At 39.6% G+C, this 25,851-nt stretch overlaps 2 protein-coding genes across 3 annotated transcripts in view; one reads left to right on the forward strand and one right to left on the reverse strand.

Annotated features, from left to right (window-relative positions):
* The window catches only part of GTF2F2 (general transcription factor IIF subunit 2), a 104,066-nt gene that overhangs the window by 27,573 nt on the left and 50,642 nt on the right, over positions 1-25,851 (forward strand). For both annotated transcript variants that reach the window (XM_069881300.1, XM_069881296.1), the window contains one exon: positions 23,883-23,964. In XM_069881300.1, coding sequence (XP_069737401.1) covers positions 23,883-23,964 — 82 coding nt within the window. The remainder of the gene's footprint in view (positions 1-23,882; positions 23,965-25,851) is intronic.
* KCTD4 (potassium channel tetramerization domain containing 4) lies at positions 12,058-13,480 on the reverse strand. Its single transcript, XM_069881307.1, has one exon. It carries the CDS (start codon positions 13,325-13,327, stop codon positions 12,554-12,556), a length of 774 nt encoding a protein of 257 aa, XP_069737408.1. The 5' UTR covers positions 13,328-13,480; the 3' UTR covers positions 12,058-12,553.

The following is a 25,851-nucleotide window of genomic DNA, read 5'->3' on the forward strand; positions in this document are numbered from 1 at the left end:
GACCAAATATAAATTATTAATATTTTTTATTGAAATGAAAGGGAAGAATGATAAGGGAGAGTTTTAGAAGTGTGATATTCTTTTGAATATTATTTTAGACTTATTTTTAAATTTCTCAACTCTTTTAGGTTCATTATGTGTATCTTTGAGTTTGAATTCTTTACTCTTGATTGGAAAGTTTGTCGCAAATTTCCAAATCTCTTGTTGTTTGATTTTAATTACATAAACTAAGCAGTCAGAAAAATAGTGTTCTAGCATTGTATTTTATTCAGTTTTTCTAATGATATTCAATTCTTCTAATGAAAAATTTTTTTTTGTGAAAGTTTTATAAATTCTTTGGAAAATGTCAAAAATTGTCAGTTCACTGGTATTACCCAGCATTTATCTATTAGTCAGCCCAACAATGTCTTAAGTACAGTTAAAAGTTCTAAAGGTGCTTCTCAAACTGCAGTGGCTGTAGTGAAAATATTTTTGTTTGGTTTTTTACACTTTTCAGAGTAGCAAATAGAAGTATTGCCCTTTGACCGGTATTCTTTTATGAAATGGGCAACATGCTTATATCGGAGAGGTTTCTAAGGCTCCCTAAATCCTAAAGCTTTTATTTCAGGTCAGAGCTAGTCTGTGCAGATTTCTTTTGTAGTAACTGAAGGAGGTGATTCCAGAAAGTCTTATTCTAGCATAGGGGCATGCAAGTGTAACTCCGCAGCAGAGCTCTTTTGAGGCTGTGTGTTCCTAGCCTGCTCCCTTCACTTCTGTGAAAGCCTTTGGACTTAAGATTACTGAAATACCCTGATAGGTAGACAACAGCGTGATAATCATACAGTGTCAAGTAGTGTTTAATAAAGAAAAAAAACCTTTTCTGCTTTTATTAAAGAGGTGTTTCAAAAATATCATCAGTGTACTAGTGCAAATAAGTGCCAATGTTAGCAAAAGCCTGTGAACCTGTTAAGTGAGACAGAGCTAACACAAAACATATAGATGAATCTTATACTTGTTAGTAGAAGGATTACCACTGGTGCACGTGGATTAAATAGTGCTGGTACTTGGATGTGGTAAAGGCAGAGAGAGTAGGTGGTCAGGAAGGACTCTCATACCCCTGCTTTTCTTAAAAGGCAATTCCTAAACATAGGACTAATGCTAGTGGGTTTTCAGAATGTCTTCTTGAAAGTAATTTTTCAGACACTTTAACATGGGGAAGTATTTTTTCTTATATTTGACTTTTATTTGAATTGCATTTTAGCAGCAGATGTTTTCAAAAGTACTTGGTGTCTGACTAGGAGTAGGGTTTGTGGTTTTTTGTAGGAGGGAATTCTTTGTAATATTGAGGTGCTTTTTATTATGCTGGCTTAAGCATGTCAGAAGACAAGAGTTAGAAATGTCATAACCTGGTTATTCTGTGATTCTGTGATAATTTGTAGACTTGTACTGAATCCAGGGTGTGTTTTATAGCTTGCAATTTTTTTCAGTTACTTGTTAAAACCTGTTCATTCTGGTTATATGTTAATTGTGGTGCAGCTTTAAGGTTATGAAAAGCTACTTTCTAGAGATAAGTGTTTTATACCACTTAATAATTAAGACTCGGTGCTGTGGATATCGCATGTAAGGCAGGTCCTGAGAGTTTAACTGCTAAAATGAATCAGAATTTTGATACTTGCATTGCATTTCTCTAATGTTCTTGAGTTGTAGGGATGCACCCTTGGTTTTGCTTGGCTTTTGGTTTTTTTTTTATATTCTGTTTCAGTTTGCATTTGAATAATTGAACTGTGTGCTTTTCACTCTTGGTGTCTCTTTGTTCAGTGAATATTGCATAAGATGGCCTCGTGTTTATATTATTGCTTCTGTCAGAAGAATGAGTTACTGTATTCTGTGAGCTGTTTAAACACGCTGGCAAGATGAGTGCTAAACCCATTTGATGGAATAAAGCTGGTTGTGGATTCAGTTTTAGAGTGATGGTAGTTGGTTACACTAGGGCATTTAAAGGAAGGCTCTCAGCCATCAGTTGTGCTTCTTTGCGTATTCACTTTTTTCTGAAAATCAGTGTGGAACTCAGATGACCTTTTCCATGTTCGTAGTTAGAAAGTAAATAAAGGAAACGAATGAGACAGCATTCAGAAATCCCTTGACTTATGTCCTTAAAAAGCTCCCCCGTGTATTTCCATGGAGAGGATACTGTCAGTTTTCAGAATTTATTGTGTCCTAGATCGTTAGGATTATTTATGACATTTTTAATCATGTTTATTGGTGAGTGGGTTGTAAACCACTTACCAAAAAGGCAGCTGTTACTAGTGTTGCCAGTCTGCTTGGGTAGCACTTGGAAAGAGGCAATGTGGTACTGGACCAGACCAGAGATCTTCTAGATGGTGTCCTGTCCTCAGTGGTGGCCAATTGCAGTTGCCTTGAGAAGAGGGTAAGAACAACACAGAAGCATAGTGGTTTCTCCCCAGAATACTTCTAGCCTTTATTGATTTGCCACTTGGAGAGATCCAGATCGTGAAGTAATGGTGTCTTATTTAATGGGCTCTCATGGATCTTCCTCTATGAAGTATCCCCATTGGCTTTTGAGCACGTGTAAACTTCTAGTGTTCATAACGTAATGATGGTGTGCTACAGTCAAAATATTCAGGAAGGCGTATCTGAAACACGTTCAACTAAACTAAATTTGAGCTCCTTTTGCACATGCAGTTTGTCAATTTTAGGTCACTTTTTCCGTACAAAAATCCTGTTTGATTAGTGCCTGCGATAAGCAATGCTTGGGGATTCAGCCAATGTTGTTTAGTGCTGGAAGGCTGGTTTCTGTTAAATATGAAAGGGGTTTAGCAAAATATGCACTCAGCTAAAGGAAAAAGAAATGAGAATTGGCTCATCTTGTTCCTATATGATGCTGAGCAAGTGATTTAAACCCAAACATGTACATGTTGCTCCTGTTTGGTTATGAATTTGCTTGCACCTACCTGTAAGTGCTGTTGAGGTTACAGAAGCTGTGATAAGCAAGTGTTTCTGCCAGTTAAAGTATGATCAAATAGAAATACCCAGAAGCTGCTGCCCTGAGTGTAGTTTGTTGATAATGATACGGTAAAGGAATGCATTCTTGCCTAAGAAAGAATTTAATTATGCACTGTCCTTGTGGAAGTATGTTAAATGAAAGTTGTATGGGCAGCAACTGATTAGAACGTTGCCTAGGCTTTAAGAATGTGGTTTTGAAAGCATAGTATTGCTTTTTCGGGGGAAGTAGAGGTATCAGCTCTGTACACCAACTACAGGTGCACCTTTTTCTGCAAGATTGCGTACATCCAGCAGTGTTAATGTGCAGCCTACTAGCTCAGATTCCTGAGCCCACTTCAAGCCAATTGAACTCCTGTGGTATCCAAATTTCATCTCTTAAATCCTTTGATGTAAGTTTATAGCAAAGGGCAGCCTTCAGTACTTAGCATGCTTTAGAACAAGGTGTTAGTCATCTCTTTTCCCTAAACCTGCCAGTGAGTAATACGGATGTCTTCTAGTGAAAGAAGAAGCACCATTGGGATAATTTCTGATTTGACTTTGGGTAAAAGGAATAAATTATCTTAGCTGCTGCAGACAAAATAGTATGAGCCTAGTATTAGAATTTTGCCAGTTATGAATGTACGTGTTTGACAAATACGCAACACTCAAATTGCACTTGCTTCATTTTTTGATATTGCAGTAAAATTCAAGTGTTGATTATACGCGTGCAGAATATTCGAGATTACTGTAAGCATTTTTATAAACACTGAGCTGCCTATAGTAAGATCAGCATTTTTTTGTTAAAGGCACGCGGTTCTTACGTTATGAGAACTGTATAGACTTGCTAAATGCAATTTTATTTCATCCACTTTAAACCAGTTAATTTATGTTAATTATACTTTTAAAACGAAATCCTAACTTAAAAATATCATCAGGAGGAATAAAACAGTTAATTCAAATACTAACTCAAAGCTCAATGCAAAGATACCTTAGTTATGGAATCTGCCATTTTCAAGCCATGGAAACAGTTTTTTGTCTCAAAAATACCTGGTTTTTAAACGCAACAAAACTTATCATAACAGCTTCCCAGTAGTTTCCTAGGAGCTATACTCGGTAACGAGACTCTAATTGTAGCTCTTAAAACACAAAGAAACAACAATTCCTGCTTTAAGTTATATGTAATGGAAGGCTACCATACTGGTTATAATAAACATTGTGGAGAATCGGGGAACACTGGTAGAACAGCAAAAAGGGTGGGGATTTAATAGAGGCCAACACTAACTGGAGTTACGTTTTTTTAAGAACTTGCATAATTTGCATTAGTGTCCTTTGGGTCTGGCAATTTATTTCGGTATACTGTATGAATATTCTAATGTTTATGTTTGCCTAAGCAGCACTGATGTATTTACGGTCTTACAGTCCCTATCCTGGGAACAGAACCTGATATAAATCAGCAGGAGTTAATCCCACAAGCCTGTTCTGTTTTTCAGCAAAGTCCGCGTTCATCTTGTTCAAGTATTACACTAAGAAGCGTGCTTTTGGCTCGTATCAGAGTCCCTTCTGACTGTTGAGAAATCCCAGGAATTTCAGTTGTGCCTGGCATTGCACATCGTGACTCCACAGATTCTGTTTGTCTTCCATGAGGGATTTTGCTGATGATTGCAGTTCACCCACCTACCAGCACGATCACATTTGATGGGTTCAGACCTTTGCAGGATTGCAAATTAGAGCCTTGAACGATGGATCAAAGGGAAAGAGGGAGATCAAATGCTTGCTGCCTTGGCCAGTACAAGACTGGGTTGTAGCAGATGTAATGCTAGCAGGAGGCAGTTTCAAAGTTAATAAAAAGAGGTGATTCTGCACTCAGAATATAATTGAGCTGTTGAATTCCTTGCCAGAAGATGTGGATGTAAAGGTGATATTTGCTAAAGGCTTACATGACCCTGAAGGGAGACCCAAGAGGTATGTGAAAGAAAACCTACCACAGGGTAGTAAGATGAAAGAACACCTGATTTAAGAGACCTTAAGCTGCAAAAGCCTCGTGGATACTGGATTGTGTACCCAGTAGGAGAATTGTGTGTCTGCTCTGCCTTTAGGCTTCTTCATCGATATCTGCTTTTGGCCACTTTGCTGGAGTCACAGTGCTGAGCAAAACAGACCTTTAGCCTGATCCAGTACTGTTGCTCTCAGGCTCTGTCTGAAAACAGTCTAGCAGAGCTCATTTGGTGCTCTTCCTGAGCTATAAGGCTTTTCCAGCCCCAGCATCTTGCCAACAGCTGTGGTGATATAGGAGCAGGAACAGAGTGTAGCTGTGCTACAGCATATTGTCTTACTCATGCAGCTTGTCTGAGGGATTTGTGCACTGTACTTTGTGTGAAAACTCTAAAATCATCATCTGCATGTGGCAGAAAAGTCTTATCAAGGTGGACTTTTATCATCATGTAAGAAGGCATAAAATAGCCTGCGTGCTAGATCTCTGCCCTGTGGGAAAGAGTGGTATTTACTGTTCATTTTAGAAAATGTGTTGGAAATACCACAACACTTGGCAATGCTGCAGGCCTTAAATAAAGTTAGCTATTGATAAGACTCCTAACCCGAGATTACCTTTTCTTTCCTGTTTAGCTTGTTCTTATCGACCTGGCTTGCAGGACCTTTAATTTATTTTCTCTTGACATTACCAGTTTCAGCATTGAGAAAATGTGCTGCTTCATCCTTAATACTTGCCAAAGGCTTTATTTAAGCAGTAGAGAGGCAATAAATGACTGGGTTTGGTGCTACAGTTGCTTGATCTGTTTACGTTTTTTGATGCTTAGCCTGTTCATTGCTAGTTTGTTTGCTTAATTTTTTCTCCCTAATTGAGAAAGTCTGTACCCACATCTGACCTGTTCTTTTTTAAATTCATCTGTTCACTGTGGTTCAAAATCAAGAACCTCCTTTGAGATAACAAGCAGTTTTCTGTGGAGCTGCAGCAGTAGATTTGTTGCTTGAGATTTTCTTTTTACAAAAGCAATCACTCTGTTCCTCTGCCTTTTGCTGCAAAACCAAGAAAATTACCTGTCTGAAACCTTCCGTATGAAAACAAAAGGAGAAATTTATTTTTTATTATTTTTTAAAATAAATCTAGTGATTTCAGGGTAATGAGATGTTACTTGTGTTGTGAAACCTTTGTGTATCTGTGCTAGCTCCATAAGCCCAAGACCCCCAGGTGACAGTCACTGACACACAATCCCTTGACCCTCCACTTTATCTCCTAGTGCTCAGGTATTGTAGGCTCTCTCACCACACTGCTTCCTACCTGCTCTTGCTATTCCAGGAGTCCAGCACTGTAAGCTTCTGTGAGCATTGTGCCCACAGCTCTAGCAAGCCTCTTGGATCCTCATCTTCCTGGGGCATTTCCAGGGAAAGCAGCCTTGAGCTTTTCAAATTGAATTCTCATCTTCTTGGTGTGCTTCTACAGCTGGTGAAGGCAGCTTACACAGGATGCCAAATCTCCCTTCAGGAGATGTGACCAAGACGACTTACCTCCTCCTTTTGGTCAGCCTTTTTCCATACCTAGAACAAAGCTACTGTTGAAAACTTGGAGTGGGGTGGTGTAAAGACCAAAAAAAAAAAAGATCTAGTGTTTCAGGTAACTGAAATAATGCTTGAGATGGAACTAGTGGATTTCCCCTTTAACATCCAGATGGATGGTGGGTTTCATGAACTCTAAGGTTATGTCCCCCAAAGTCACATCCCCAGTAAACAAGGCAATCCTACTGTCACTTTTAGCATTACCAGGAGAAGTTTATAGACCATCAGGTTGGCTCGATTTGTAACAGTCATCTTTTAACTGCTAGGTTTGGAAACCTTAACATGTTGAACTTGCTTGTCGTCATGTCCTAAAAGTGTTTTAAATGAGTAACTGCTGTTTACAGCTATTATTATTGGACCAGTTTTGTGAACAGTTTTGTTCCTGCAGTGGCAGAGCAGTATTCTTTTCAGAAGCTTAAAATGAACAAACATGATGTTAAATGATCATGGCAATGATGTTAACCTGTTACTTGCACAGACAGAAACAGCGCTTTGCGAGACTATTCCTTTAGCTCTGTGTGGTACTCCTACTTCACACATTTTTAGGAAAAGAAAGAATCTGTCTAGTTCTACAGGTTATTATGCAATTTCTCTTGGAAAGAAAGGCAACTGTGCTTTCTTTTTCTGAATGCTTGCTCATCCGCGTTCCTCAGGTGTCATCATACATCACCCTCCTACCTTCTCCAGCTCTTGCCATGCTCCTTGTTTTCTGGCATTTTATTGTGAATGATGATATTTTATAGAGACTGTTTTGAGACAATGGTCTGTGTGATATTCCAGTACAAAAGACTTAAAGAATGTCTCTTTCAAAAGTCATTAAAATCCATAATGTTAGTCTTCTGATTTTAAATTTCTCGTGCCTTATTGATTTGCTTATGCTTCAACCTAGTGAATTGTGCAGGCCTATCTCTTCTTATGCAAATACCTTCACGTTTTAGTTAGTAGTCACTTTCCTGTCAGTCAAAGAATTTCTGCCCTGTGTTGCAGGACAGGAGACAAAATTAGGGTTGCACAATAGTCATTTAGCAAAGATTAAATACTTATAACCTAAGAAAATAGTATCTATTTTGTCATAGACCCGAGTTAACTTGTCCCCTTCACCCCCAGTCCTAACTGGTTGGTCAGTAGTTAGGATCAGTGTGAACCTTCTGCCCAAATAAATTCATGGATGAGGCACTGCTATTGTTAAATTGTAGTATTTGTTGTCTGCCTTTATTCTGCTTTTATACTAATGGGGAGAAGAGAATTTTCTTAAGCTGTTCTCATCTTACTGAATGGAAGCATTGTGATGCTTTTAAGTAGGAGGTGAAAATAGCAATGCCACTGACTGCTGCAGATGATGTAATTTGTTTTCCCCATTAGGATCTAAGGAAATATTAACTAATGTAAAAAAGAAGTGACTGGTTGTCACTTACACAGTTGTAGTAGGTACAAATGCAAAAAACACCATTAAAATAAGACATGAGTGTTTGAAAATGTCAGTAGTGCATTTATCATGCTGTGAGACACTGGTTACTGGGTGAGCAGGTGGTGGAGGTGTGAAGTTGGAGCTGTAATTTGACCTTGTTGCACGGCCTGTGTATTTCACAGCATCGAGGCTACCTCCAAGAAACCACATCTGGCTCTTGAGGTCATTGGGCAGTAAGTGACTGGAGGCTGAGGATGTACTTCAAGGGAGCATCATTGTGCATGTTTTTTCTGATTCTTGAATTCTTTCCTAGGCTTTTGGCCACTGGCTTTATTGATTTCCCTTCTTGAGTGAGGCTACTGCCCAGCCTTAACAAAGCCCAACAACCCATGTGGTGAAAGGCGGAGTGAACAGTGGAAGAAAAATGGAAAGCAGTCATATGATGTGGAGGGGAAGACAAGATAGGGGAAAGGATGCAAAGGTCATTGAATCAAAAATGAGGATTCTGACCAGAGATGTGAAGCATCAAGGGATGGAGACGTTTCACAGTCACTGAGGGACACTAGGCTAGACAGACCTTAGTCTGATGTAGCGCTGCCTCTCTGAGGATTAAAGCTTATGTAGAAATTAACCAATAGTTGGTACCTACGCCAGCATACTGTCAAAGATGGGTGCCCAAGTGTATGAGGGAGCAATAGGGCAAGAGGAAATGGCTGTGCCATTGGCTGTGCCAAAGAAGGTTTAGATTGGATATTAGGAAATACGACTTCACCAAGAGGGTTGTCAAACACTGGAACAGGCTGCTGAGGGAAGTGGTTGAGTCACTGGAAGTATTTAAAACGTATGCAGATGTGACACTTAGGGACAAGGTTTAGTGGTGGACTTGGCAGTGTTAGGTTTATGGTTAGACTCAATGATCCTAAAGGTCTTTTCCAACGTAAACAACCTGTGATTCTGTTCCTTCCTGATTTGTAGGACTGTTCTGGTAAGTTAATTGTGGTCCAGCTCTTAATGAGAAGATGATGAATAGAAATACTTTAAATGCACATCATATTCAGACTAATGTTAGAGCAACTATTCGCATTTCTGACTTAAGCTTTTGGTTTTACAGCTTTCTCATTGTCATAGTAGTATTAAATATGCAATTTCTAACCTTAAAGAAAAGACAGAAAAGGTAATAGATGTACAGCCAGGTATGTTTTTTTGGCACACACTGGAGTGGTAGAACAACAGTATCTACCTGAGTGACTGAACATAAGAAAGATATGTTATATTTACAGAGTGAAAAGGAAACATTCACAGTGTGGACATTTTATGTGGTCACTATTTTCATATACAAAAGCAAGACACCCACTATGCTCTTTTGAAAAATTATTCAAGTTTGTAAGTAGTTCGAAGTATCTGATTGTAGCTAATATGGTGAGATTCGATTTAGTTGTGGATTTGTGCAATGCGGACAGGGAAGAGAATGAATTTTTTTACCCTCATCTGCCTTCTGGTTTTGCTATGTGACTCAAACAGCTGAGTGAAGCACCTTCGATCAGAGATGGCATGTACAAATTTCAAGCTCTCATACTTGTAGGATTGCATGAGCATTCATGAAAATGGGAAGAGAAGGCAAGATTGACGTTAGTGTTACAGCAGGTGACTCAAGGGAGCCCACGAGTGCTGGGAGCTCTTCAAAAAGGAAATCCTAGCAGCTCAGGAGAAAGCCATCCCCATGTTCCGGAAAAAAAGCCGGCAGGGGAGAAGGCCAGCTTGGTTGAACAGAGAGATCTTGAGTGATATCAAGGAGAAGAGAAATGTTTATGGGCTCTGGAAGAGGGGACAGGCCTCTTGGGTGGACTACAGGAGGGAAGTGAGATTGTGTAGAGAAAAAATCAGAAGGGCTAAGGCTCAGCTAGAAATCAGATTGGCAAAGTCTGTGAAAGATAACAAAAAATCTTTCTATAAAATAATAAAAGGAGGACTAGGGAGACCATACAGTCCCTATTGGACGCAGAAGGAACAAGAGTGACAGGGAATGAGGAAAAGGCTGAGGTACTTAATGCCTTCTTTGCCTCAGTCTTTAATTGTAAAGAAGGTCGTTTTGTCTGTGTACAAACCCAGGCTGCCCAGGGAGGTGGTTGAGTCACCTTCCCTGGAGGTTTTTAAGGGACAGGTGGACGAGGTGCTGAGGGGCATGGTTTAGTGTTTGATAGGAATGGTTAGACTCGATGATCCGGTGGGTCTCTTCCAACCTGGTTATTCTATGGTTCTATGATTGCAAGTGAAGGTTATAACCAAAAGCATTTAAGTGAAAATGGATGATTTGACATCCTAGGAGCAACAGCCTCCTCCAGACTTTGTGCTTACGCAGGCTGTGTATTTGACAGCGCTGAGAGCATGCTTCTTTTAAAACTTGTGGATTAGTTACGGAGCTCTTTTAGATTGTTGTGTTGCTTTTTCTTGCTCATGTAGAGAATTGTGTCCACAAAGGGCTTTTCATGTAGTTATCCTGTATGATAGTGTTTCTTGTTCTTGTCCTAGGAGATCAGCAGGACTTTGGATTTCTGTTAGGGCAACTTTCACATTTATATTTCACAGAAGGCCTAGAGATCCTTGTACGTACAAGATTAGTGCTTAATGATGATTTTTTTTTTTAAAATGCAAATTTAAAAATAATTTGAGGAGATGGAGAGAAGACCACACAGTGATGGAATTCTGGCTCTAGGGATTGCTTAGCAGTGTAAAAGAGGTAAAGAATTGTATTTTTCTATGTATCTGGGTTTTGTAGATAGTTAATGCATTCAGATAAACTCAGAAAAGTTTTGGGATACATGGATTGTTCTTCAGCTTGTATGCCTGAAACGTAGAGTGATCTGAGTTATAAACAGTTCAGTTTGGAGAAGTTCCACTTGGAACCACATCTTTTATGACCCGTAAGTCTGTAACATGGGGGCTGCATTGAGAAGTTAATAATTTCTGGACAGTGAGTTCATTCTGATAAGAGTATTTTGGAGAGGTTGAATTTGCACTTTGAATAAAATCATATTGGAATATGTTTCAGTCACTGCTGACTGGTCTGGAGAGGTAGAGTCCTCCTCTTAATTCAGCTCTGGTGAGGCACTCAACACCACCTGTGGTATGTTACAAGTGTGGTATGTTACAAGTTTCACATTGGAAGGATAAATGGACCTTGCATTTTCATGCCCAATTCTGCTAAGGATGGATTTGTTTCATCTAAAATCCCAAAGACAGCTTTCTCAGCCTGTCTTGTGTTAGCTGTTTTCCTCAGTTGTCACTTCTAGTGTGGATTGTACTGCTTTTTGTTTACGTTCTTATTATTTTTCTGTAAAAAATCATGTTTTGGGAAAGCTGAGAAACTACTTGGTTATTTTTTCTTTTTTAATAGCATTTTACTGGAATTCTGGGTTCTTTTGAGCTGTGAATCCTGGTTGGGTTCAATGATGGACAAAGCTGAAACTTAAAGTTAGTGCTGCTTCTTTTTTGTCTTTTATGATGATTTTTCAGCGGAATGATAGGTTTGTAATGCGTATATTTAAATTAGTTACAGTCATTCCATAAAAGCTATTAAAACTTTTTTTTTTAAATGTAATTGAAAAGATTTGATAAATAGTGGAGATGAGGAAAAATAAGGTATTTATTCTGTTACTTACGAGTGATGCAGCCTAAATGCCATCAGGTGGTCTATTCAAAACTACTTGTACTATCTGGTTTTAGTAAGCCGTTGTGCAAAGCAAGGGCTCTGTTAATTGTCTTTCCTTATCAGCACGAATTATTAGTGGGAAATAGTGTCTTTAGCATTGTAGGATGTCATTACTAGAAACCTGTTACATGAAACTTTATGTCAAACATCTTTATTATCCATTTATAGGTATATAGTTAATAGGAAATTTAGTATTCTGTGCAGATTCAACTGATTTACCGTATCAGAACTAATCCCCCCAACATTATTTTGTTGGTTTACATATTTTTGACAGTTGTTACTAGTGTAGTAACACAGCTATAAATTTGGTTTTAAGTGAGCCAATAAATCATTTAACTTGAAAATAAAATTGATTAATTTTAAACCCTCTTGCAGTCTTGCTTTTTTTTTCAAATTCGGTACAATAGACTAGCATAAACACTAATGAACACTCAAAATCATTTATTCCAGCTAAAATCCACTCTAAGTTTGTTATAAGCAAAACATAGTTTAAGCCTGCTTATTATATGAAAATACTCTCGCTGCTGTTCAGCAGAGCAGTTAGGTGTATGTGTGTCAGTCATACAAGTACACAAAAATTCAGCTAGACTCTGTGGGTGAAAGACAACATCGAGAAAACAGATCACAAATAGCATAAAGCATTCAGTCTGTGTTTACAGCATTTAGCAGATAATTTTTATTGAATTCAGGCATAAAATTTTTGTTCAGCTTAAGTAAGCCAGAGATGGATGTCATTATGAGATTTACATACCATTAGCTCACATCAATTGATTAGCAACCGAGCTCTGCAGTGCAAGGCTAGTTAGAGACATTATTTGTGATGCCAGGAGGCTGCAGGTCAAGGAGGTTTACTGGCTGCATGTTCGTTTCCTTAGTCTCTGTGATTACTTGATAAAATGAAGTGCATCACTGTGAACAATTGACCCTTTCGAACAATCCAGACTGGTCAGCAGTCTAAATCCACATTTTAAGGCTGTCATTATAGCTTCAAACTTAAGAGTTTCCAGGGTGCAGACAAAGGTGTTGTCCTCCTTCAGTACCAGCCGTGTGCCGTTTTCAGACTTTATGAAGTACTTGAACTGAATAATATTTGAAGATACTGAAAATTCCTCTGGAAATCCATCCAGCCTGCTTTTGGACACAAGTACAATTCTGGATTTTATTTTTGCAATGAAATCGGGAGCATTACAAAAGATTCTAAGTCCTTGTGAACGGTCGTGGCTGTCAGTTATTTCCAGGAAAGTAGTCTCTCGAGATGCTAGCTGTTCCTTCTCCCACCTTGATTTCACTGCATCCGAGAGTACCTTAAGCTGGAAAAAATCTGCTTCTTGTGCCAAAAGTTGATTTTCTCGAAACCCTTCTGGTAGAAGAAGTTCTCCATTTCGTAGGAAGTTGAGAATGTGTCTGAAAAGGAGTCCATCTCTGTCTATGAAGTAATGACCATCTGCATCGAATGGGCACATTATTTTTCCATTTATGATCCCTTCCAGAAAAGAATCTGGATACCTAGTTAGTGTCTGTTTTTGTGTGATATAAAGATAGCCACCAACATTCAGAGTTATCAGAGACGTTTTATAGTCCTTGTCTTGCTCAGAGCCTTCAGAGTTGTTGTGTTTTTCTTCGCATTCCTTTTCTCTTCTGCTTATTTTCCTTTCCATTATCGTAGCTAGGACAAAAAGCCAGCTATCTTGCTTTGTTCTTGTGAGCTCGCAGGGAGGGTTTTAAGACAAACCACCTCTATTCAGCTCCGGCACGATGTTGGAATGGAAACGCTGCTAGCATTGCTCCGACTGTCAGCTCCAGTTTGCAGTAGGTGGCGTATCAGCTGTGTATGCAAGGAGATATCAAGAATATGACTGTAAAGCAGAATTTGCATTTAACTGTGTAAGGGAAGAAGGGTATAAAAACTGCTTGTCTCTTTCATTACTTTAAGCCTAAGAAATTTACCTGGTTTGGAGGGTAATTCACAGAAATCCATACTACTATTCTAATGACACCTTATTTCTAGTAAATTAAGATCTATTTCTAGTATCCACTGGCCAAGTAATATTTAGTGCTTATGGAGTTAAACAGATATCTTCATTTATGTTTCAAGGATTTTAATTTTCCCAAAATGCTTTTTTTTTGGTACTGGTTACAGCATCTGATGCACACAGCAGTACAACACTGGGGAAAGGTGTCCCTGTCTGTACAAGGTGTCGTCATCCATGGAGTGTGTGCACATACATAATCCTCACTAATAGGGCACGTGTTCAGTGGCAAGATATTTTCACAGGAGATACTCTGGAAGTTGGTCTGCCTGTATTGAGTTCTGTGGTGAAGGCTTCCATTTGCAGTTGGTGGGAATGTCTGCACCAACACAAGAATTACAGCCTGATTAGGTTTTGCTTTTTGGCTTTCTTTGTGCCACTAATAAAACGTGTTTTTGAGGGGACCTTACTGTTTATATTGCTGATGTTTTCGAAATCACCAAGGCTGTCTAGCCTCAGTTTGTTCCTTCTCCATAGGAACAACTCGGCTGCCCTGCGGAACAAAGGGTTAGTGTGCCTACAGATAGCTTCGAACATCACATAATATTATATCTTAGCAACACTTGGGTGTGGGGAGGGGGCAAACACTGGCAGAAAACACTTGAATCAAATGGCTGTCTTCTCCTGTTAACCTCCGCTTTGGGGCTCGTTCTTGGTTGCCTCTTAGATTAAGATTTCCCCTTTAAACATTTGCAGCTTGGAGCAGTAAGGAGAAAGCTCTCTAAACACATCTCTGTGTGTGTTTCCTTGGGGAGCAGGCGGGAGCTGCAGCATGCATTCTCAGCGTTTACCTTGGGCTGGGCTGGAGAGGAGGTCCCAGCTTTTTCAAGATATATTTTTCACTTTACAGGTAGATGTCTCCTGCTTTGCCAGATTAGCAATGAAAATTCAGATTCTTTTTCTGTAAATTCTTCTGCTTTGTCTCTAAATATTTTGTTCCTACTGCTCCCACTGTCTCTAAGGCTGTTTATCGATACTGTAGAGTCATCACTATAATATTTTATTAATTGATAACTGAATCTAGCAGAAATAAATGCACTTCTTTTTACTCATTGTTCTCCTTGCCAGGATATCCCTAGCACTGATACGCTAATTTTTGCTGCTGCTGTATGTGATATATTAAGCAGATGTTATTCGTTAGATTTGATTTATCGGGAATTAGTCATGGTTTTAATTTTAACTTCTTTGATGCCGTGGATGTGTTTAGTGTAACTTCAGTCAAAGAGATTCCAACCAGTTCCTAATTTTTAAACATTTGTACTTTATTCAAAATTAACTTTCACAATTATTGAGCAAGTAATTGAGAAAATGAAAGAGCCAGTTAGTTTCAAAAATTATTATTATCTTTTTGCCATTACAGGAGACTTCCATTCAAATTTACTGTCAAGTGATGGAAAATTCAGTTAATGTGCTTACATTGTGCATAGCTACATTGTTGAACCATCTTAGTGGATCTTAAACCCTAAGAGAATGATTTCTGTGGTGCTTTCAATGATCTTGAAATTCCTTGAAGGTGAGCTAGGAATGTCCTGGTGCACGTAAGCAGGGATTTCCAAGGAGAGCTAGGATTTGTGAAAGATAGGAATTTTTTCATGGCAAGCTAAACTGTCTACATTTTAAGAGACAGGAGTTACAGAACAGCACCTGCTCACTCAGTTTTTCATGTTCATCGTCTTATGAATGCTCTAACACTTGCATTTGAAATTTTACACTTTTGTGAATGAGTAAGTATTCTCTGAAAGATCATGCAAAACCATTTTACTGAGTTGCGTGATAAAATATTCGAAATTTATTTGATGTGAAAAATATACTCCATGGAGATCATGAATATTTACATTTAAACCTTTGAGACTTTAAAAATGGAGGGCTGTTGTAAAATTTCCATCATCACAAACCGATGTAACTTCACTGCAGCTGACGGTCGTCTGTAATGCAAAGCTGAAGGCTGGCACATCTTTGTGAAAATTTTCCACTTTCTGTGCCGTACTACAAGACAACTTTTCCAAAGAGCCGTCGTTCTTCATATGCACTTGCTGATGCATATGGTATTACAGTGCATGTAGTTTTAGTGAGGTGGGAAATATTGTAGTGGTTTCATGTAGCTCAGTGTTTTCTGAAGGATTAGCTAGAAGAACTGGATTTCCTTTTTTCTGTCTTTTTGTCCATCCTGTGGAAGATCATCTAAAAGTTCATTTTGGTAAAGGTATACAAGTATTTGCTGATTTGTGGGAGGCTTGACATGAGCCGGCAATGCACGCTCACAGCCCAGGCCAACCATATCCTGGGCTACATCAGAAGAAGCGTAGCCAGCAGGTTGAGGGAGGTGATTCTGTCCCTTTATTCTGCTCTTGTGTGACCCCACCTGGAGTACTGCGCCCGGGTCTGGAACCTCAGCATAGGAAGGATATGGAGCTGTTGGAACGGGTCCAGAGAGGGCTACAAGGATGATCAGAGGGCTGGAGCACCTCCCATACAAGGACAGCCTGAGGGAATTGAGGTTGTTCAGCCTGGAGACGAGTAGGCTCTGGAGCGACCTTATAGCGACATTCCAGCACCTGAAGGGGGCTACAAGAAAGCTGAGGAGGGACTTTTTGCGGAGGCTTGTAGTGATAGGACGAGGGGCAATGGGTATAAACTGGAGAGGGGCAGATTTAGTCTAGACATAAGGAGGAATTTCTTCACCATGAGAGTGGTGAGGCACTGGAACAGGTTGCCCAGGGAAGTTGTGGATGCCCCATCCCTGGAGATGTTCAAGGCCAGGTTGGATGGGACCTTGGGCAGCCTGGTCTGATGGGATGTGTCCCTGCCTATGGCAGGGGCCTTGGAACTGTATGATCTTTAAGGTCCCTTCCAATTCAAACCATTCTATGATTCTATTTCTTGTAATCAAGCCTGCAGATTTATACGCTCTTGTGCTCTGAGAGTCTTTGTGTTGCGTGCCAGGTGCAAAATGTCTGAGACATTCCCAATGTGTCCTCCTTGTTCTTCCGTGCCGCTTGCATTGAGGTAGAGCAGCTTGCTGCTGCGTACCCTGCCATGCCGCGAGTGAACCACCTCTGTTTCTGCCCTGTACAACTGAAGAAACCTGCTTGCCAATGTTGGTAGCTAGCAATCCTGAGATGACTGCTGCTTTCCAAATTGTCAGTGTCACCTCTTTGCTGGGATTGGCCATTCAAGGGAAGAATGGCACTGGAATCCAGCAATTGCAAGGATATTGTTTTGGTTCCAAATTAAGTCAGGAAATGTAGTAAGCATTCTCTCTTGTACACACTTAAAGTGGCCGTAGTAGTAGTACTCTGTTTCCAAGTTACTTACCGTTTAGTCTGTACCAGGAGGTCAATCCACAAAGCTTTTCAGTTTCTTCTCCATTAGATAAACCATCCTGGAGAAAGTGAAAAGGCATGTCTATTAGCTACAGAAGAAAACAAATCCGACCAGGAGGGGACTAGACATCTGCCCCTCATTCTGTCCTACATGTTTCCTTTTGGAAAATAACCTTACCCCTCAACTTCCATCCTCCTCCTGAACCTCCTGGTCTGGACGTCTGAGTATGCGATGTAGCTGAGGATTCAGAACTGGAAGACACCACAGAAAAGCCGAACCAGGGTCCGGCTTACTTACATGCCTGAACAACACCAACTTCCCCGTGAGTCTGCCAGCAGTGAAAATTACCTGAGTTACAGAAAACAGCTACTTTTATTTTTTATAGTACAAAAGGATGTGAGGAGAAATCTCAGCTCTTAAGAGGCGGAGAATTTTTGAAGTGTGTTAGGAAAGCATGCTAATGAAATCTGTTCGGGTTATTTAGGCAATTTGCTAGTCATTTTAAGTCATAACACAGATAATTGGCCAGGTTGTTGGACGATAAAACCATTCAGTAGTTACTATCTTAGTTTTAGTAGTGCAGACGTTCTCATTCCAGTCTTAACTTCAGGGTGTTAATTAACAGCTATTGAAGACAAGTTCTGTGCACTAACTGAAACTGAAGATTTTCAAGTTGTCAAGTCAGAACAATTTGCATTCAAGAATTTATAAGAGTTATCAAAGACTCTATAAACAGTTACAGTTGATATTTTCAATAATTTTTGAGCACTGCAGTTCTGCAAGACTTAAAAAGCAAATGCTGTGCCAGTGTTTGAAAGGTGAAATGAATGGGCCAGTTATTTAAAAATCAAAAAGAACTGTTTGAAAAATAATAAAACATGTGACTTCAAAGTTAATCAGTTAAAAATTAAGGGAGCATAGAATCGCAGAATCATAGAATAACCAGGTTGGAAGAGACCCACCGGATCATCGAGTCCAACCATTCCTATCAAACACTAAACCATGCCCCTTAGCACCTCATCCACCCGTGCCTTAAACACCTCCAGGGAAGGTGAATCAACCACCTCCCTGGGCAGCCTGTTCCAGTGACCAATGACCCTTTCTGTGAAAAATTTTTTCCTAATGTCCAGCCTAAACCTCCCCTGGCGGAGCTTGAGGCCATTCCCTCTTGTCCTGTCCCCTGTCACTTGGGAGAAGAGGCCAGCTCCCTCCTCTCTACAACCTCCTTTCAGGTAGTTGTAGAGAGCAATGAGGTCTCCCCTCAGCCTCCTCTTCTCCAGGCTAAACAACCTCAGCTCTCTCAGCCGTTCCTCATAGGCCTGTTCTCCAGCCCCTTCACCAGCTTTGTTGCTCTTCTCTGGACTCGCTCCAGAGCCTCAACATCCTTCTTGTGGTGAGGGGCCCAGAACTGAACACAGTATTCGAGGTGCTGTCTCAGCTCCCAGCCCTCACGGGCTCCCTTGCCCCTTAAGTACTGTCTCCCATGAGACTTCGCCAACCAGCCTTCTGAAGAGATCAAAGTCTGCCCTCTGGAAGTTTAATGCTACTGTCCTGCTAACCACCCTCTTCACTTCACCTAGAACAGAAAACCCTATCATCTCATGATCGCTTTGTCCTGGGCGTCCACCTACTGCCACATCCCCCACAAGGCCTTCTCTGTTCACAAACAGCAGGTCCAGGATGGCACCCTCCCTTGTTGGTTCATTCACCAGCATAATATAATACTAATCAATGTATGTGGAGGGAGAATGGATACTGCCATTTTTTTCCCTTCTTTTTAATTACAGTTTGTGCAGCAAAAGAGGTGGGGTTTTTTTCTGTTAAATCTTTGAGTGTGTCCCTCTTATTTAACAATTAAAAAAATATTTGCCACATTTCAAACTCATAAATGTTAAGCAGAGAATTGTCATTAAAATGTTAATTTGATTTGATTCTTCGTCCTATTTATTTTTAGTTGATGATCAAGGATATAATTACTGATGAAGTCTGGAGATGACACAGACTGAGCATTTAATCAATAAGGAGATATCTGCTGATGCAGAACCATTTGGGTAGCTGGTTATGTTAACATCTTAATAAAGCCAAATACGAAGTTTCTAAGCCTGGGGGTATACTGTAAATGGGGCTTGGAGTACGTATGTTTGCGGGAGGGGAAAGGCAGAGGCCCTGGCCTACTTACAATAAATACATCATCAACAACTGAACATGAGGTCATTGTTCTGTACAGTGGCCAATAAAACAAATATACTGTGTGTCTTCAGATGCCTAAATAAGGGAGTGCCAAGCGAAGACCAGACAATCATGTTCTCTAGCTACCTAGGAAGGGTGATCTGAGAAGGGAACCAGCTTTGAGGCTGTCCTTTGAATGGGAGAGAAGTGCCACAAGTGCATCTGGTCTGGAAGTGTGGAGCTGAAGTCTAGTACTTGTCCAGCCATCACATGCAATAGCCTTGTAAGCTACGTGGGGGTATAAGTGGGCAGTGGGAACTACCAGGGTTTCCAACTTGGACACTGAGAAGCAGCAGGCCAGCTTCTAACTGCTGAGGAGCTGGAGGCACACATGCCCATATGCTGTCTTTACTGCGCTTTCTTCCACTTTTTCCTGCTGCCTGGTAATTGTGCGTCCTGAGGCAGGTCTTCATCTCATCCTTCCCTGGCACTTCTCACAAAGAGCAGGAGCTGGTAAACTCCAGACCCAGTCCTACATGCTGTCAAGTCTGGCTATGAGGCCCACAGCACTAATAAACTGAACTTTTTCAGGCCAATAAGAATGACTAAGAAGCTGAAAAATAGGCCTAATGGAAGATTTGAGAAAACTTGATTTATTTTTATTATGTTTGATAAAAGTGGAGAGTACAAAACTTGGGTAGACAGAAATGCTTTCAGCAGGCTCTTCAACTTAGCAGTCAAAGGTCTAACAACACCTAGTGGCTGGAAATTGGATCTGGGTGCAGTCAGACTAGAAAACTAACGCATTAAAATCTCAAAGTCCGTCTGGCTATCTGGCTCTCAAGTGAACACCCAAACCCTATCAGATCATCTTCTGCACAATTCCAGTATATTTCCTTAGTGCCTGTTGATTAAGATTGCTTTAAGCTTTTTAGCCAAATTGTGTTCATTTGATGGTAAGCGTCATCAGGATTTGAAGCTGGAATCAGGATCTCCCCAGCGTGTCTCCCTCTCATCTCACTGAAGGAGTCAACAGTTGAAATTCCTTTATGAACTGGACATTCCTTTATGACAGGACATTCAGATGGGGAGGTTGGGATGAGCATGTGTTTGATACCTAATGATGAAGCTATGGATTGTGTAGACCAGCCTGTCTGGAGCTGCACTCACAGTACTTGTACCTGCTGCCTCACATACTGCAACTGTGTAAGACACTTGGGAGAACGTCTGTTTTCCCTTCTAATCACTGATCTCAGTTATTCTTCCAAACCTTTTAATTTATCTTGTACTATCTGCTTTATTTTGAGTCGCTTCCTTTTAACATGGAATTGGAATCGCCACTTTCATGCCTTATTCATCCTTTGGTGTCTAGATTGATGTGACTATGGAAATATCAAGGCAAAATTGTAGCATTTTGCAGCTCTGATCCTGCAACAAGTGAAAACAGACTTGAGTCTCTGAACTGGAGTTTGGTGAATGAGGGCTGATTAGGTTCCAAGGGAGTAAAAACTTCATTTCCCCACTACAGTCTTGCATCCAGAGGTTTACATTTATCTCTGCAGATAGACTCTGCAGGTGTGTTAAAATCGCTGCGAGGGTCTAGGCAAAGTAGGACATAGGCCTTGGCTTTTGGACAGTAGATGAGCATTGATAGCAGACTAGGTTAGCTGGAAGGTGATGGTCTTGGAGTCTGTGGACAGACTTCTACTGTGAAGTGACTGGAACATTAAAAGCTGAATCTGGATCAGTGGTAATTAAGAAAGGATAATAGCCAACACATCAAAGGCGAGATATTACAAAGAATAAGCTTGTTTAATTGGCAGGTTAATTTCCTAAATGGTTGGTGTCTGGAAGCTGTCTGGTTCAGTGAGGCTGATTCTTAAACCTTAGGAATAATTAGAGAATTATGCAAGGTGCAGAGAGATCAATAGTGTGTTGGTGTTCAGACAACTGGGCTGGATAGCCTTGAACATGTGCTGTGGAAACTAGTGGAAAATTGTCATGGAGTTAAAGAAGTAGGCTTTATGTAAAGGTTTTCTGGTCAAACAAACCTAATTTTGTTTATTTTTGAGATTGTGAGTTTAAAGTAACAACATGTTTGCAACCTGCTTAGCATTTCATATTGCGCATGATTTAGAATCTTGTGACATTTTGATTTATGTCTAAAATAAAAAAAAAACAACCAAGCACGGAACAAGATTAAAAACTGGCTGACAGTCATCAAAAAGTAATTATCAGTAGGAAGCCACTGGGGTTGTAGTTTGAAGGGGTTTCTCCAGGATTAGCAAGAAGGACTGTAGTAAGTGAGAATCACTGCTTATAAAATGTGTCACGATTGACACAAATGCTGGTTAGACAGTGAATAACTGTGGCAGGGCTGTCATGCTGTGATGGGGATCATTTAATTCACAGAATCTGTTTAAAGACAATGCATTTTAACTAAGCCAAAAGCAATTATACACCTAGTTACAGGGAATGCAGAGCACACAGGTAAAATGTGAGGCTTAGTAAAGACTCAGAATGGATGTATTAATGATACAGTAGCCAGTCAGCTCCATCAACCCCCAGAGCATGATTTTTAGAGACATTGATCTTAACCCAGTGTGAACTATCTAAACACAAAGCACAGTCATGGGACACAGACACCCCAGCCCCTAAAAAAACCCCAAATCCACAAAGAATCTGCCTGCACAAGGGCAGATCACTGCATCCCGTTTTCCTCTGAAAGTCTCCTTTCCTCCCTCTCTAAGCTGAATTCAGAGATTCTGCTGAATAACCTTGAGATGGCTGAAGTGAGGGGAAAGAAATTCCAGCTCCTTTATCTGTTATTTAACCTCCATATATGGTTTTGGTAAGACCAATACAATAGTGTTACGTCTGTTTTCTGGTCTCTGTATTCTTAAGGCATCATTGCAAGATTAAACAAGGTGCAGATCAGAGAACCAAAACTTATTTAAGTGAGGTGTAAATGCCTTGTGGTGAGATAATAGATGAGCTTGAATTAATTTGTTTGTTGAAAAGATGATTGAGAAGTGACTAGATTACAGTATATAAGTCCTTTCAAAGGAAGAAAACACTGGGTACTAGAAAGCTCTTTAGCATAGTATAGAAAGTCATACAAACCAACCGGTAGAGGCTGAAGGCAAATTCATGTTAGAAATTACACAGCAATATTAGTACTACTTTAGCCACTATTAAGTTACTAGGTTCTATACAGAAGAAAGCAGATTAAATCCATCTGTCTCTGAAATACAAGAGGTCGGGCAAGTTTGCCAAGTTGTCTTTCCTGACCATAAACCTTACAAATCTGTAAAACCAGAAGTGCTTTAATACAAAATTTCTTTGTTTCATTCCAAACTACCTGGAAAAGTATGACATTCTTATTCCTTTCAAGGATCTAGTTTAAATCAAACCAAGAAACTTTAGATTAAAGCACTTTAAAATACATGGTATTGACGTAATCACTCTTTGCATTATTCAGGGAGAGCAGACTTTGATTTCCAGATATAATAATGTCTCAGTCTATAAGGCAGTGGAAAAATTAGAGGCATCTCTGAGTGCCTTCTGTTACTTTTGGCATCAATATTTCTATGCGTTTCTCTTATCTCCTGTGACGCTGCCAGCTGAAGGTGATGGTGACACTGCAGTTCCCTACACCAACAGCAAGATGAGACTCTCTGTTGGAAGGATAATTTAAATAGTGAAAACTAATCAAGACATTAAAGCTCACCCTTTCTTGTTGTGCAAAGCTGTTCCAGACATGTTTGTTTTACACATATTGCACTGGCTCTGCCCAGGAGAGATGAATAAATTGCCACACCACTCCCCACCCCTCTGCATACTCTATGCACTAGGATATCATAGCAGAGAAGCACGTGTTTGCCTGCCATCAGTTCTGTCTTCATTTCTACATCAAGTTGCTTTTAATTTTTAGGCTTTTCCACCTTTGTGGAGTCGGCTGGTACTTGTGCACTGCTCTGTCAGTTGTCCTTGCTTTAGGCAAAAAGATTTTTACGTTGGATTGCAAAGCGACTGTTAAAAAGGTGAATGTACAGAAATCAGTATTAACCAAAACTTAGTATGTGATCTCTTAGGTTACTAATTGCAAGTTTTCATTTCTTTTCCCCAAGTGTAGCATATGCAGTATTATTACTTATCACATTGTGTTCCTTTAGTGGACAATTTTTTTTCACTGTAATACAATGAAAATAGGTTACTCTTTTTCTGAGGATAGGAATAAAATTAGCACTCATTTTATCTTCCACTAATTTGGGATACTTTGATGATCAAGTTCTCTTTGTAGATTATTTTTTTCATGGTCACTGGCTGTATTCAATGCACATTTTGAGAAAACGTTCCTAGATAGCTGAGTGCAACAACCTAGAGGAAGGAGCACCACAGAGTTAGCATCTCTTATTTAAAATTTGGTCTTTGTGATTCATTCTTAATATGTAAAACAGCTGATGGCAAAAGAAGGAGATCTAGGGGATACTAGCTGTGGAAGCATGGGTTTTGTACTTATTTCTATGGTGTCTAAATAGCAGAGATTTTAGAACTTAATTTGATATTCGACATTGTATAATTACATTATATTTACTAAGTGCTTAATTAGTGAAGAATAATTCAAATGTTGACCATGTTGGTGAATCTTATTTTGATGTCCTGTTTTGCTTTGTTTTTTGAATTCTAGATAAACTTGCCTTGGAAGGAATAGTGGTTCAACGCGCTGAATGCAGACCCGCAGCTAGTGAAAATTATATGAAACTAAAAAGGTAGGATGCTCTGTTACAAATGGGTGTGCGATATCTGACTTTGATGCTTTTATTATTACCTTACTAGGAATGGATGACTTCAGTATTGTCATGGTCTTACATAGGATTTGTTCAGGATCAGAATTGTTCTTGCCTTTGGGGTGGATTTACTGTAGGGAATGAATGAAAGCTGATATGGGGCTTGTACCTTCTTCTGGTATTGTCTGGTGGGATGATGTAGACTTCTATGTTCCATCTTGTGCAAAACTCTTAGGCGAGCATGTTATGTACCTCTTCATACCCTAATGTATGAATGTATGACTATATTCAAATGTGATTAAAGATTAATTTCCTGAGGACTTAAAGGTTTACACTGGTCTGGTCAGAACAAGCTTTCTGTGTATGGGTTTCTGTGTGGATCGTCCACATTTAATTCTACTGTGTCAGGCTAGACAAACAGCATCTCTGAAAAGGTATTTAAAATGCCCCCAGAAGGAAAGAGTTCAGGGAGAAGTGCTGGGCCTAAACTGGCTTGCTTGCTAGAAAAGGTAGTGGCTGAAAATGTCAGAAATGGCACGGAAACCACAAGACATAAATTTAAGAGAATCGTGTAGTGACTTTTGAAAATTTAATCCAATGCCTCTGGAATTTACCCTGTGATTCATGTATCATATGGGTAATTACCTTGATGATGTTAACTAGTAATGAATCTGATTTTTAATTTAATTGTGCATTATATGAAATACATAGTTATATGCATGTAGGTTTTGATTAAATCACCCTTTGATATTGTGAGCTTGTTGTAAATAGAGAACTACAAAGCAGTAGATTTTGGGGAGAGTCATCTGTGACTGGTAATAGAACTGTTAAAAGAAATGCAGAAAAAGCAAAGTGATCTTTTTCCCCAATTCCTGATCTGTTTCTGTGTATCATATACTACATTTACAGTGTTTCTCTTTTATTAACCTCCTCTGTCATCTTAACTGCTCCAGTATTTTCTTATTGCATTCATTCAGTTCTGAGACTTATGTCCTAGCTGTTCACAAATCGGTACCGTAAGTTTGCTCACGTACACTGAATTACTTCATTTCAGACTGCGTTTTGTGATTGCTGTCATGATTTTTGCTGTCAGTGTGAAATGGAGTATGAAGCAAATGTGACTAGAAGAGGACTCATTTCAATCTGGCAATTTTAAATATATACAAATATAGTCTGTGGGATGTATTTGCCTCATAACTTTTTTAATCATGGGTTACCTCATCCAAGTTCTTTTTTGCATTTTGTACTCAATCTTTTATTAGTCGATCAGATAAGTTGCTTCTGGTAAGGCCACAGCAGGAGACCAAAACAAAACTGGTAGCTTTGATGACATTCTACCCAAACTTTGAATTTTTCAGCATTCTACTCTCCGTCACGCATGCATGCATGCAGCCCCTCCTGATCTTTGATTTTGTCATGTTCAACTCCTATAGGAGCAACAGAAATACAAATTCAAAGGCAGGTATTGTATTTGGAAGCACTGGCAGCTGAAAACTGACAGTGCCCTTGTTTCTTCTTTCCTGTAGAAAAACTGGCATGAGATTTAGCAGATCTAGCAGCCACCGCCTCAGAAGAAATTGGTTTATGTCCAAATACCGACTCTGGTATTTGAGTAGTAGGATCTAACTTCTCAATTTCTTTACTCTCTCCCACCCTCAACATGTTGCAGTCTGTATTTGTGCTTTTAAAAGTGACAGCATCAAAGATAAACCACATAAATTACAGAACTGTGTCATATTAAACCATTTTTATTCACTTTTCTATTTACTATTGTGTTTTACATAAGAGAGACTCTCCAAAGGTGGAATTGATAATATTGATAAAACAGCAAGTCTGTTGTGTAGGCTTTGAGTACTACAATAGTAAATT

Source organism: Phaenicophaeus curvirostris, chromosome 1, assembly GCF_032191515.1.
Source record: "Phaenicophaeus curvirostris isolate KB17595 chromosome 1, BPBGC_Pcur_1.0, whole genome shotgun sequence".
NCBI classification, from domain to species: Eukaryota; Metazoa; Chordata; class Aves; order Cuculiformes; family Cuculidae; genus Phaenicophaeus; species Phaenicophaeus curvirostris.